The sequence below is a fragment of the Lactuca virosa genome, chromosome 6 (assembly GCF_052849685.1).
Source record: "Lactuca virosa cultivar CGN04683 chromosome 6, Lactuca_virosa_CGN04683_v6, whole genome shotgun sequence".
NCBI lineage: Eukaryota > Viridiplantae > Streptophyta > Magnoliopsida > Asterales > Asteraceae > Lactuca > Lactuca virosa.
In genome coordinates this window covers 114,110,912-114,124,589 of record NC_136431.1, presented here as the reverse complement: position 1 = coordinate 114,124,589, position 13,678 = coordinate 114,110,912, and the positions used below count along the sequence as shown (strand labels likewise).

At 31.5% G+C, this 13,678-nt stretch overlaps 1 protein-coding gene and 1 pseudogene across 2 annotated transcripts; one reads left to right on the top strand and one right to left on the bottom strand.

Annotated features, from left to right (window-relative positions):
- Positions 1 to 591: 591 nt before the first annotated feature.
- On the bottom strand, positions 592 to 5,960 carry LOC145119620 (sodium/hydrogen exchanger 7-like; annotated as a pseudogene). Its single transcript, XR_013713910.1, has 20 exons — positions 5,779 to 5,960; positions 5,458 to 5,685; positions 4,883 to 4,933; positions 4,705 to 4,796; positions 4,538 to 4,615; positions 4,295 to 4,452; positions 4,057 to 4,158; positions 3,864 to 3,981; positions 3,721 to 3,773; positions 3,579 to 3,644; positions 3,431 to 3,475; positions 3,289 to 3,344; positions 2,987 to 3,171; positions 2,810 to 2,857; positions 2,617 to 2,724; positions 2,313 to 2,538; positions 1,943 to 2,239; positions 1,731 to 1,834; positions 1,285 to 1,416; positions 592 to 1,126 (listed from the first exon to the last, which is right to left on the bottom strand). The product of XR_013713910.1 is annotated as a sodium/hydrogen exchanger 7-like (transcript).
- A 4,670-nt stretch (positions 5,961 to 10,630) lies between these two features.
- Positions 10,631 to 13,020, top strand: NMD3 (nonsense-mediated mRNA decay NMD3 family protein). The gene is made up of 2 exons (XM_079055588.1): positions 10,631 to 10,759; positions 11,244 to 13,020. The coding sequence occupies exon 2, from the start codon at positions 11,246 to 11,248 to the stop codon at positions 12,818 to 12,820; it is 1,575 nt and encodes a 524-aa protein (XP_078911714.1). The 5' UTR covers positions 10,631 to 10,759; positions 11,244 to 11,245; the 3' UTR covers positions 12,821 to 13,020.
- The last annotated feature ends 658 nt before the right edge of the window (positions 13,021 to 13,678 follow it).

The following is a 13,678-nucleotide window of genomic DNA, read 5'->3' as shown; positions in this document are numbered from 1 at the left end:
AAGGCATAAAAAGTTCTTTGATGCATTCCAACGAACACTTCTTTGTAAATAATATTGTTGCCAAGTCTTATCAATCATACTTAGATATGTATTTAAAATTATCAAAATTTATTTTTTTTACCCAAATAAATGAACGTACGTGAAAACTTTTTTAGGATATCATCGGGCATCACTATTTGATCGAGTTATTGTTTGTTGTCTAGGTTTTGTCCCAGATTCTGCACTTTTAGTCGAGTTTATGGGCCATTGTCGGTGTTTATTAATCGAGACATTTGTGATACGTTACGCACATGTTTAAGACCATTCAAAACCATGATATCTAAAGACTTTTACTGTACCTTCCATTTTTTTTTTCTTTTAAAATTTCTACCCAATTATAGCAAATTGGAAATTGCTATGTATCTTTAGACATTGCTATAGATAGTTGGGGTGATTTTTTAATAGGAAAAAAAAATGAAAGCATGATGCTATAATAAACAAATCGATGAAAGTGCGTTGTTATTTTTTGCATTTAACCCCAATAACAAATGACAACCATGATCAAGAAGAAAAATACAGTGAAAATCTATTATACCACTACATAAAAGATGCTTATCATTTAAAAGGCTGAAGACACATGAATGAAGAAACTCATCGTCACAGAATCAGTAACAATGTCACATAAATAATGTAACGCCTCCCAATTAGCATCTCATATGGGCCTAATGTACTATCATCTGAAAATGTTGGATGCAAGGAGTACTTTTTCTTTTATTCTCTTGCTTTCACACTATTGAAAAAAAAAAAAAAAATCCATATAACATATTAAGGCTACAACTGAACAAACTTTTTAGGGCTATTTTTGAATTTTGATGATGAGGGTAAGGACTAAGGAGAGCATTTACATTTGAGACTGACCCACCTTTTTGGGTGGGGAAAAAAACAAATGCTCACTAATATTAACTGCCTACCGCTTGGATCCCTCCTCATAAAAGGCCACAACCACGTAGTTTCATTGGTAGACGTGGACCCCACAATTTGCTCATGCAATGTGGATGGAAGGGCTCCCAAAAGAAGGATTCGCATGTTCATATGCTTTGGGGATCTTAAATAAACAAGGATTTCGCACAAGTTTCTTCAAGTCACTCTGCATTGCATTAAATCCAGAATAATAATTTATTTCCAACAACACAACAGAAGAGAAAAAGTAGTATTGCTTGTCATCTATTGTATGTGCAAAAAATAAAATCCAATTTTAAGCCACAGAAGGCTAATTAACTACATATCTATGAGGAATAGGAATACCTGAATGGAATCATGGAGATGAGCCAAATCCGCCTTCTCTAACAATCCAGACTTGTCAAGATCTTCAACGTATTCATTTAGATGATTTAGCACTGAATATGTCATTTGCCTTGTTTTTAAAACACCTAAAACCTAAAAAAAAAAAATCCATCATTATGATTGTATATGATTATGTTCTATGAATTCAAATTCTAACACAAAAACACAAGAGAAAACAAGACCAGAATCTGATTTCAACCCCAAAATGAGACACAAAATTGCTCCAAGGCTTACAGATACTCATCCAAAAGCATGCTAAACTTTCTTTCTATCCATCCCACTACTAATAGGGTACATATGTAACAGAAACTAAAAGTAAAATACCAATTTTGCCCCTCCACTACTTGCTGCTTACAACTCAAGCGATAAATATATACATATAAAAAAAGTTTGGAAAATAAAGTAACCTGTGGGAAAGTGATGCGAACATCTTCCAGGAACTTTTTTGCTTCCTCTCCTTCTGTCTCACTCTCATTAATTACTTTCAAAGCCAAACCATTTTCACTATCACCTACAATAAGACTTCCAATCTTGGCTAAATTACACATAAATAAAACCTATTTACATTATATCAGCATTTACCCAAAATGCCATTGTAATTTTTTTCAGCCATTATTACCTATAAAGTCATGTAATTGCTGTCTAGCAATCTTATGGGCACGAAGAAAGGCAGCAGATATGTAACATGCAGATTCCAACTTTTCACCTGTGAAATATGTCACAAGCTTCCATGGAAACTTACAATAATTAGGGAAATGAACATAATCCTTCAATCCAATCCAATCACACAGTGGTTTAGAATCAGATGACACCACAATCACATCAAGTGCTTCATACACGGATTGCATCAAAATCTTTGATGTAAACTGTGTAATCCTACCTTCCTTCAGCATCACACAATAAGCATCTTGCACACCTAACATGTAGTTGAAATAATATAGTATTTAGAAATTGAATTAAGGTGAGGAAAAATCAAAATTGTTAATTACCATTTAAGAAGCGTATACGTATCTGTATATCAGATTCAGATAGATCCATGTGGTCCACAATGTTATCATTCTCACATTCCCCTTCTTTTTCATCATTCAAACATGTGATGTAATTCTTGACACTATGCCAATCTACAGATCCTAATTCCTCATCATCCATTAGATCACTGAATGCCTCCAGTGATTTGCGCATTATTTCATATTTGGTGTAATCCAGTATACGCCTCTACCACAATCATTCATTAAAAATCACTTAACAATAGAAATATATACATATGTAATATATAGTTTATTGTATCTGTACCTTAGCAGCTGACATCTTATCCATTTTTAGCATCTGTAACACAAACTGAGTAGTTGATCCGTTTACAATAAGTGTTAGAAACACAATTCCACCAGTGAACACCACAAACTGCAAAACAGAGTAAATTTTTAATTTAGATTCTACATTATTTACAACATTACAATGTCAAGATAAAATATACAAAGAAAAGTACGAGTGTTCCTGTTTCTTGATTAATGTATGCTGATGTGTCACTAGATTGCTGAAAAGAAGTTAGATAAATTAAACATAAGAGATAAGAAGTTAGAATAAACACCATTTAAATCTAGCAAATTAAGGATAAAAATATAATTTTTCAAGATTTGTTATAAAAGTGTAAAGAATAACTTGCCTTAACTGATAAAGCTAGAGACAATGCCACAGGGCCTCTTAAACCAGACCACATAAGGACAATAGCTTCTTTCCAATCTAAACCATAACCAAAATAACTCAAAAAGGGATAAAATAATCCAACCACTATACCCCGTGACAGCTGTACTACTACATAGAGGAGGATGAGATACCCCCAATAATTTTCTGTGTCAAAGATAATAAAAATATGATCATGCCAATTGGAAATAAAATATAAATACAACTGATGATAGCTAGAAGAAATGAAGATATACTTATTCTATTTAATCCTGATCATATTACCTTCATGTTTGAGGATGTTGTCACCTGTGAGTATACCTTCAGCTATGATTGCTCCACTTCAAAATAAAAGAATTAAAAACATAACTAATAAATCAAGTAACAATGAAAAATGGGAAGTTTTATTTATTATAGGAATGCATACCACAAGATGAAGATAAGTGTATTTGCAATATATGCCACCATTTCCCTGCAGTTCAACATCAGGAAGGCCTAAAAGTGTTTTAAGTAATTCTTTTTTACATTTCTATGTATTATATTTATAGCAAGTATATAAAAAGGTAACAAAATACCACAAATTACGCAAGATTTCATGTGTTTCACTATCGAAAGCAGTTCTAGCAACAGCAGCAAAGAACCTGTTCAAATATTCTTCCTATTCAAATTAATATTTTTTTTAAAGGGTATTTGACTGTTTGAAGAAAGTCAACTCACATTCCGAATGCCATCACTGTTAATACTCCAGAAATATCAGCAACTTCTTGAGACTATCAAAACAGAGATACAAATATCAGCATCAAAAGTATAAATATTAGTAAATGTAGGTTTGTGAGTTTATGAGGTAACATATTACATACCATGAAGTAAGCAAGATAGCTAACAGAAAGAGTCATTGTAATTTCTATCACTGGATCTTTGAAAACAAATCCAAGCCACAAATAAGACACCAAACCAAATGCAATACCCATTCCTACACTGGATCAAAGTAAACAAATACTTTTTTTTTTAAAAAAATCAACTATCAAAACTTTAAAGAATAATAACACTTACGCTCCAAGAGATGCAGTTGCTAAGAACATGATCACACTCCCCCAGCTGAAGCTTGATCCAGTTACCATTCGGAAAAAAAGTGTATACACAACCATTCCCATTCTGAATATTATTTATATGGTCACTGATTAATACTTAACTGATTATCTTGAAGACCTTTTGAAAAAAAATGAAAATATAGCAAGTTTTGTGGGACAAAATATGTGGTAAGTTTGATTGATAAACAAAAAATCGATACCCATCATTCATTATTGATTCCCCTTCAATAATAGTACTCAGTTTTTTGGTTGCACCAAGTTCTTTTAAGGTAGCAAGCACAGCAACAGGATCAGTAGCACTTAAAAGTCCTCCAAGCAGCAATGATATTTTCCAGCTCCAGTTATATGGGAAAAGCAGCTGCAGTTATGTTATGTATTTTGGTTAATATTTAGAAAATAGATAATGACATCAGAAAACCCAAGAAATATGTATATAAGAAAACCTTCAAAGCTAACCCAATCAAGAATGTTGACATTAGAACCCCAGGCCCAGCAAGAATTACCATTTGTGCCATGCATTTCTGCAAAGATATGAAGATAGCATTTCTTTTTTATGACATAACAATTATGTTATATAGTATGAAATGAAGCATAAAAGATTAAAATCAACCTTTATTAGGTGCACGTCCATTGCAAATGAACTTTCAAAAAGAAGAGCAGGGAGAAAAACAGCTAACAAAAGATCAGGGTCAATATTTACCCCTGCATGTAAACCATATATGTGACTTATAAAGCAAGAATAGAGAGCAACTTTGTGGAATATTTCAAAAGAAGTTGATTCAACTTACACATCCTGATTCCATCACCAACCTTTCCTAACCCATGGTTTGTTCCATATTCTGCAAAATATAAATTTTCTGACTTAGGAAAGAACACAATGCTAGACTAGTAAAAGGAAATTAAATCAATCGAAAGGTAACAAAATCAAATCATGCTAAGGAGAAAGCAATCACATATGAGTACTACCAAGTACCATGCTTTTTTTTTTATCAAATGGTACTCTTTCAATCTCACAGAAGTTGCAAATATTCCTACTTTTGGATGTCTGGTATTGGTTGGAGTATCTTCTTTCTCATTTAGGTTTCAATTAATGGATTGCGATTGTTACAGAATGGTGAAAGTACATGGTTGCTTGTTTCCTGATGCTAAACTCAATAAATTGTTTAATACACACTTCTTTTTTGTACTCTGTCCTAAAACAAATTACCTTTTTCCTGGGAACATGTTATCTGCGATGAATTCAATTTGATTTTATCACTAAATATTGGTAAGAACACGGAATACCAATTAATTTCTTCCACATAATGTAATCAAGCAAACACCCAAGGAAAACAGGATCACGTAACTTACAATTTGCACAAACCTAGTGATCCCATGGCGATGCCGAGAACGAGCAGAGCAGCTGTATAAGGAACTCTAGTTCCTTTAAGTAGATGCCTCAATGCGATTCCGAACACCAATGAAATACCCGCGAATAACACCGCGTCTATCGGATTCGAAGACCACTCGGAATCACCCTCCTCCGCCACTATGATGTTTGACCAAGGGCTTTCAACCACCGATACCATTGCCAACACCAACTGAGACCTTCCTACACCACCACCAAAAAGAAAACAAGATTATACATACGCATACACAGATAGGCAGATACACCAGCAAAGTGACTAAGTGAGGATGAAAAAACCTGTGGATCAGGCCAGAAATTGAAGGTGAGAAAGCAGAGTGCTTTAGAGTTACACTTCAACTTACTTACTGCGATCGAAGAAAACAAAATCTAGTGAAAATGAAGTTCAGGAAAGCAATCTATTCTCACTTCTCAGTTCGATATCTACTGGCCATGGCCAAGGGGGAGAAACACAAGCCATATATTGTTAAGGGGGGTCCGAACAAAATTGTAAATAAAAACCTATATATATGTTTTTTTTCATGTGATGTAAGCTATATAATAAAATTAACTAACAGATAACAAAATAGTCGTTATCATCAGATTTTTTTACAAAAGACTAAACATTTTAATAAAATATTTAACTATTAAACTTTTTTCTTTCCTTTTTTTACTATATAAATTGTTTGTTGGTCATTTATTTTTACTATGACTACTTCCTGCAAAAACACAATAACGACAATACTTCAAATACAACTTTAATACCCCTACACATACACTACTTGCTCTATCATTTTTTCTTTTAGACTTTGATCAAACTTATCAATATTCGCAACCCTATACACACATGAGACTAGAAAGAGTTTGTGGTAGATTTTAGTGACAAAAAGAGGAATAGCATACCTACACTTCGGCGACTAGCGGAGAAAGAGCATGAACAGAACGGAGAGAAAACGTTGAAGGCGGTGAGAGAGAGAGAGAGAGAGAGAGAGAGAGAGTAGGATGTCTGGTGAGTTTCACGGTAGAAGAGTAAATACTAGGTGAAGTTGTCGAAGTCTTTTGATTCCAGTGGATCAAATAAATCTTCTTAGTTGCACCCCGGTGCTTAGGGTTTCGACCCATTGTTTGGTGTTTTGTAGAGACAATTACTTTGTTTTCTTGTTAAATTAGCTTTTCATTTTGATAACTTTACAAATAAGATTAGTTTGGACTTTTTAATAGTTTAAATTATATAAATAGTGACTATATTAGTTAGGTATCTGTTAGATACAAAAGGTTGAGGCAAGTGAGGTTTATGTTTTGCAAAACTAAATTAAACAATTACTTTATCTATAATATGATATTACGTAAACAAAAAACTTTGGGGTCATGGCAACCCCTGCCCTTTTTACGGTCCCACATTGGGTCATGCTATCATACCGACTAAAATAAGTTGTCAAAAGTCAAAATAGTCAACTCTCTTTCTTATTTTCTAGAGTAATTTACAATTTTGGTTCTTATGTTTAGCCATATTTTTGTTTTATCTTTGCAATTTTGATCTTTATTTTTAGGTTTTTTAAAAAAGAAAACAAATTTGATATATATATATATATATATATATATATATATATATATATATATATAGAGAGAGAGAGAGAGAGAGAGAGAGAGAGAATACGAGTAAATTAAAAAATTGTCCTTATGATTTACGTTACATCCATGTGGTTTTTAAACATTACATTGATGGTCATGGTCTATTTTAAAAGACTATTTTACCTTTACTAATATTTTTTTCTTTTATTTACTTATTATTTTTAATAATATAAATTAATAAGGGATCATATATATATATATATATATATATATATATATATATATATATATATATATTCACCATTTCCACCTCATACCAATGAAACATAATAATGCATAACGTGATCTTAATGATGGTTAACTTTGGTGGCCATTTCGAAGTTCATATGATTTCAAGATTTCTTAAATTATTAAAACTTACATGAAAATCGATTAAAAGAAAATTTTTAGTTGGAGAAAATAAGGGATCATGGAGATAAAGTGAGGGTGTTGGTCTGTTGGTTTGTAGGTAGTGTGTCGATTATGAGTTTATTCAAATTTCTCTCCAATTGTAAGTAGGATCTCGAGGATTCATTGTCGATGAAGGGTATTGATAGATAGTTGTTGATGGAATGGTGATTATTTCATGTGGTTGTCCACCATTTCTTGTAGGCTTTGGTCCTCATCTATTTTTTTGAAATCGTCTCTTGTAGTCTTTTTAAACCAGGTATATTTCTTAACTTTTTTATCGTTTCTTATTTTATATGTGCAATCCTTCGTATGTGCTTGTTTTCTTCGTGGAGAGTTGTGTTGTTGTGCATGGGAGATAATGTACGGCATGTTTGTGTGTTTTCACCCAAAATTGGTCGCCCACGTCTCTATATTTTTTTATGTTGTTACTGTCTCTGGTAACATCACACTCTCTAATTATATTTGATAATGAAAAAGATGGTATGCATTTATTTTTTGGGGAGATATAAGAAGAAGCAACCTTAATAAGCAAACATAAGCTTGGGCTCGAAAGCAAGAAGCAACGACTTACGCACTTAATGGAGCTATTAAGCATCTTAGACTATTTCACTCCATTGTGCAGCTTGACAGAAAAGTGGAGCGAGAACATTTTGAAGGCCACGAGTTGTGTGGTTGTATTTGAACTCTATGATGATATTGAATTCATAACTATCGCGCTATTTTAAACAAACTGCTTTTATTGTGGGATTTGGGACCTAATTCCACATTAATATTTATTAATTAGGACCACATTTTCAGCACATTTTCAATTTAAAACAATTTTAATATAAAATCAAATGATGTTATATTTTTTTAAACTACGCTATCAAGGGGTATTACACATAATACTTAGAAACTTATAAAATCTTTAATCATAAATTTAAATATATGAAATCTTCAATTGTAAACTGTCTAATACCTAAAAGTAAATATCCAATGACACACTCCTTAATATTTGAAAATGTTCTTCTTTATATAAAAAAACAGATTCAATGCAAAATTGTATCTTCTTCAATTTATACTTTTTTTATAATATATATATATATATATATATATATATATATATATATGATTTAGAATTAAAGTTTTTTTAATATGAGTTTTAATAAAGATGATTTAGAGCCAAGACAAGTGATTGGTTAGATTAGCTTAAGATGCGTAGATAAGACAGTAAGTGGCGGTGTTGGATCACAATCATCATCAGATGGACTCTCCTATGTTCATCATTATTAAAACTATGTTTAAACCTATGGAAACCACGGTTGAGAAAGAAAAAAACACTATTGATACTTTGTATTCATAATATCTAATCAAAGATTTGTAAAAAATTATAAATTTACAAAAATAGTAGTTTTGTCTGTAAATTTATAATAATTAGTTAAAATTAATATATACATTGAATATTAAATCTACATATGTGTAGATATTTGATAAAATCATGATTTTATACAATGCAATATAAATTTGAATAGAATTTGACTTAAATGAAGAATAAATAGGTAGTTTTATACGGGTTAAGTAAAAGAAAATAAATAATAATAAGAAAACATTAAGAATTTATAAATTAAACACATCGATTTTCTAAGACTTTAAGAAACACTAATCAAGGGAAAGAACAAAAGTAGTATGTTATAATACAAATAAAAGAAAATTTTGTTGCTATTTCTTGCATTAGGCCCTTAAAAACTACCATGTTTTAAAATCAAAGAGCTAAAATGCAAGATATGTCCTTATACTATGAAAATCTATCAAATCATGACATTGCACTATTAAAAAATATAAAATAATTAAAAATTATTAGTTTATACATGTACTTAAGAACCGAAATTTGTATATTTTTAAATTCCAAAAGAAATGCTATAAATAGGTAAATATTTTGAGATACAATATTGTAATAGGAAACAATGAAATCAAGATAATATAATGTAAACAAATATTATAATGTGCTACACCTTTCTAAACAAAAAATGTTGGATTGTATACATGTACATATACACAAACAAAAATAAGCATATGCATATACATATACATATACACAAACAATGTTGAAAGAAAGTATATAACGTTGAAAGAAAGTATGTTAAGATGCGCATATAAGGCAGTAAGTAGCGGTGTTGGACCACAATCATTATCTTATGGATTCTCCTCTGTTCATCATTATTAAAACAAGTAAACTTTCTTATAAAATCTTAATTCAAAGCTAATTAGATATGAGTAGGTTTTCACAATTATTATCTAAAAAAATAGTTTTGACAAAAATATTAATGAAGAACAAGATTATGATAATAATCAAATAAATTTCATCGAAGAATATATAAATGACATATAACAAAGCTTAAATGATTACACAATACCTACACAAAGTATTGATACAATCTATAAAAAATAACATTTGATTAGTTTCAAAGGTACTTAATTAGAATGGCAGAAGAAACTTTGTCTATTGGTCAAAATCTAAATTTATTAGAATGATAAAAATATAAATTTCTTCATATTGGTTTAGTATAAATCACTATTAAACCTTTATTTAGAATTGGTATTGATGTTCATTTTCTCATAATTTTATGAGATAAAAAAACATAAGGATTTCGAAATGAACCAATTTATTTTAATTGTTATCCTTATTTTTCGGTAGTATTATTTGATAAAAATATTTTAGATATTTTAGTTTTAACGGTATAAACTAAAAATTTAGAATTTAAAGATGCTATCAAACATTTAGCAATAATTTATATCGTGTTTATTATAAAATCATGACAACCACTTTAGCATCAAGAACTCGTTTATCAAACCCAAAAAATGATACAATCATTTTTTTTTAATAAAAAAAGAAATCGTATTAAGGTTCATACACCTAAAGATATTATATTACCCAATCATGTAACTGGATGTATGTATGTGTGAACACAGTCGACTGCAATCGTGCTCCATCCTCCGCTATAGAAGCTTCCATTTTGCTCGAGAGAACCAATTTGTTTAGCATAAACAGTTTGAAAAATCCTTTTAGGCCTTTCTTTGGGTCATCACCCATGAACTCGTGTTTGGGCCTTTCACGTCATTCCTTACGCAATAGGCTTTATTTACTAAAAATCAAAATTATTGAAAAATATAAAAACCTCAACCGCCTCTTGAAAACCCTAAAACAATAAAACCCTTTCGTCCTCTTCTCTTCACCGGAACGCTTCTCTTTCGACTACGCTCGTTGCTTTTCATTATATCGGTATTTCTTCTTGTTCTTTGCATGTGTTACTTTTTCCAATTCAATTCGATTACACAGTAATTTCATTTTTGATTCAGTTTATCAACTATTAGCTTTTTATATTGCACCTCTTATGTGTAATTGATCCAATAAGGATACATACAGACCTTACAACTGTTACATAACCTTATCGCTCGAATTTTGATATCAAATCGGCTAATATATTAGCTAGCACCGTGACTTTTGATTCATGTTTTAAGTTTTCTCAAAATTCACAAACATTTTTCAACTTTACAATAAACTTACTACAGTCCAAAACCATATGAATCTCCAGCTACAAATCCACATACGAATGTTCCAAAAGCATCAAAATTAACAAAGTTTAAGCTATACAAACACAATTTTATGCAGTCTATTTGTTTATTTCACATTCATCCCATCAATGAATGATATTGATAAAGTGATTAATCTAATCCTTTTGTTTATATATATATTGACATGACAGAAATGACTAGTCAAGAAACAGGAGGAATGTTTACAGTGGCACAAACCATAGGCAGTGTTCTATGCTGCAAATGTGGGATTCCAATGGCTCCAAATGCAGCCAACATGTGTGTGAAATGCCTCAGATCAGAAGTAGACATAACAGAAGGCTTACAAAAACACGTAATCATAATCCACTGCCCTGAATGTGACACATACCTTCAACCACCAAGAACATGGCTCAAAGCCCAACTCGAATCCAAAGAGCTCCTAACTTTCTGTGTGAAAAGACTAAAAAACCTCAACAAAGTCCTCCGATTAATCCATGCTGAATTCATCTGGACTGAACCACATTCCAAACGCCTCAAAGTCAAACTCAAAGTCCAAAAAGAAGTTCTTAATGGAGCTGTTCTTGAACAATCTTACATAGTCGAATACGTGGTTCAAGATCAAATGTGTGAGTCATGTTCACGTGTTCAAGCCAATCCTGACCAATGGGTTGCAGCTGTTCAATTAAGACAACAAGTAGCTCACAGAAGAACATTCTTCTACTTAGAACAACTTATCCTCAAACATGATGCTGCAGTTCGTGCAATCAGAATCAAACAAATGGATCGAGGTATTGATTTCTTTTTCTCCAATCGTAGTCACGCTGTTAAATTCGTGGAATTTGTTCAAAAAGTTGCTCCAATTAAAAGCCGAAACGATAAACAACTCGTGTCACACGATACTAAAAGCAACAATTATCATTATAAGTACACATTTTCGGTTGAAATTTCTCCAATTTGTCGCGAAGATCTTGTATGTCTTCCGCCAAAAGTCGCTTCTACCCTTGGAAACATTGGCCCTTTGGTTTTATGCACGAAAATCACAAACTCAATCGCGTTTCTTGACCCGTTGACTTTGAGAAACTGTTTTCTTGATGCTGAACAATATTGGAGGACGAATTTCACTTCACTTTTATCTTCTAAACAGCTTGTGGAGTATATAGTTTTGGATGTTGAGTTAATTTCACATGAAGTGAATGTTAGTGGGTCGAAATATGTTATGGCGGATGTACAGGTGGCAAGGGTTTCTGATTTTGGAAAGAATGATACGATTTTTTTTGTGAGGACTCATTTGGGGCATTTGTTGAATCCTGGGGATTTTGCATTAGGGTATGATTTACATGCAGCGAATAGTAATGATATTGAGATTGATAAGTATAAAGGGCTTTCGATTCCGGAGGTTATTTTGGTAAAAAAGAGTTATGAGGAAAGGAGAATAAAGAAACGAGGGAAGCCGAGGGCTTGGAAGTTGAAATCTTTGAATATGGAGGTGGATAATGGTGAGACTAGAGGTGGAAGGGTAGATTTGGAAAAGATGAATAATGAGTATGAACAGTTTTGTAGGGATCTTGAAGAGAATCCGGAGTTGAGATTTAATATTTCACTTTATAGAAATGAGGAGTATCAGAAATCGGAAATGGGGTCGGTTTTGGATGATGACGAAAATGCCCCTTCTGTGCCTTTGGAGGAATTGCTTGCTGATATTAAGTTGAGTGATGATGATTATGGTGAAGATGATGATGATGATGATGATGAAGGAATGAAGGAGTAAATTGGAATGGAATTCCAATGCCATGTTTTTTTTTGGTTAGTTCTTGTTTTGTTTTACTTATTTGATGTTTTATTTGCATTTTATGTTGGAAAAAATACAAGACATTTGGGGTCATATTTTGGATTTGATATGTATTTCTTTGCTAGATTTATTACGAATTCGGCATATATATAAATTTCATGTTGTTGCTATTGATGTAATTTTTATCTATGAAAACGTTATGGTCCTTTATCCTTTTTTTTTTTTTTTTTTTTTTTTCTGTCTTGATTTTTATATGGTTTATTGTCTTATAAAATCATAAAAAAGATTATCATGTTGGAACGTTTTGAAATTGACGAGTATTGTTATTTATTAGATTTGAAGAATCAAAGTTATAAGCTTGTGTTAGGTGCATATAAAGACCAATGAGATCATATGGTTCAAGATAACTATTTATCTCGAATCATATTAATTTGTATTTGATTTTTTAAAATTGTACCCGAACACCATAACTACCACAAAATTTTAATTTTCAACATTCTAATAGATATATTTCAACATATGATTCAAGATGATAACAATGTTTTATGTCCATTTTTTATTTAGTATAATAATTATTAGGTAATAATTATTAGTTAATGATAGTGATCGACTTTACTTATACGCCTGAAAAAAAAGAAGAAAAATAGAAGCATCATAACTCCTCAGATCCATTGTTTGCTCGTACAACCTCCCGCCAAATTGAAGATGATCTCGAATTTTGTTATTAAACCATAGGTTATAGAACTCTTGAACATGTTAGTGATTTCAAGGAAGGGAAATGGGTAAAAGTTATCATTGTCGAACACCATGATTGCATTCTCATTTGAACATAACATC

Coding starts and splice junctions, on each gene's coding strand:
- NMD3 (XM_079055588.1), top strand. CDS start 11,246: ATGACTAGTCAAGAAACAGGAGGAATGTTTACAGTGGCACAAACCATA.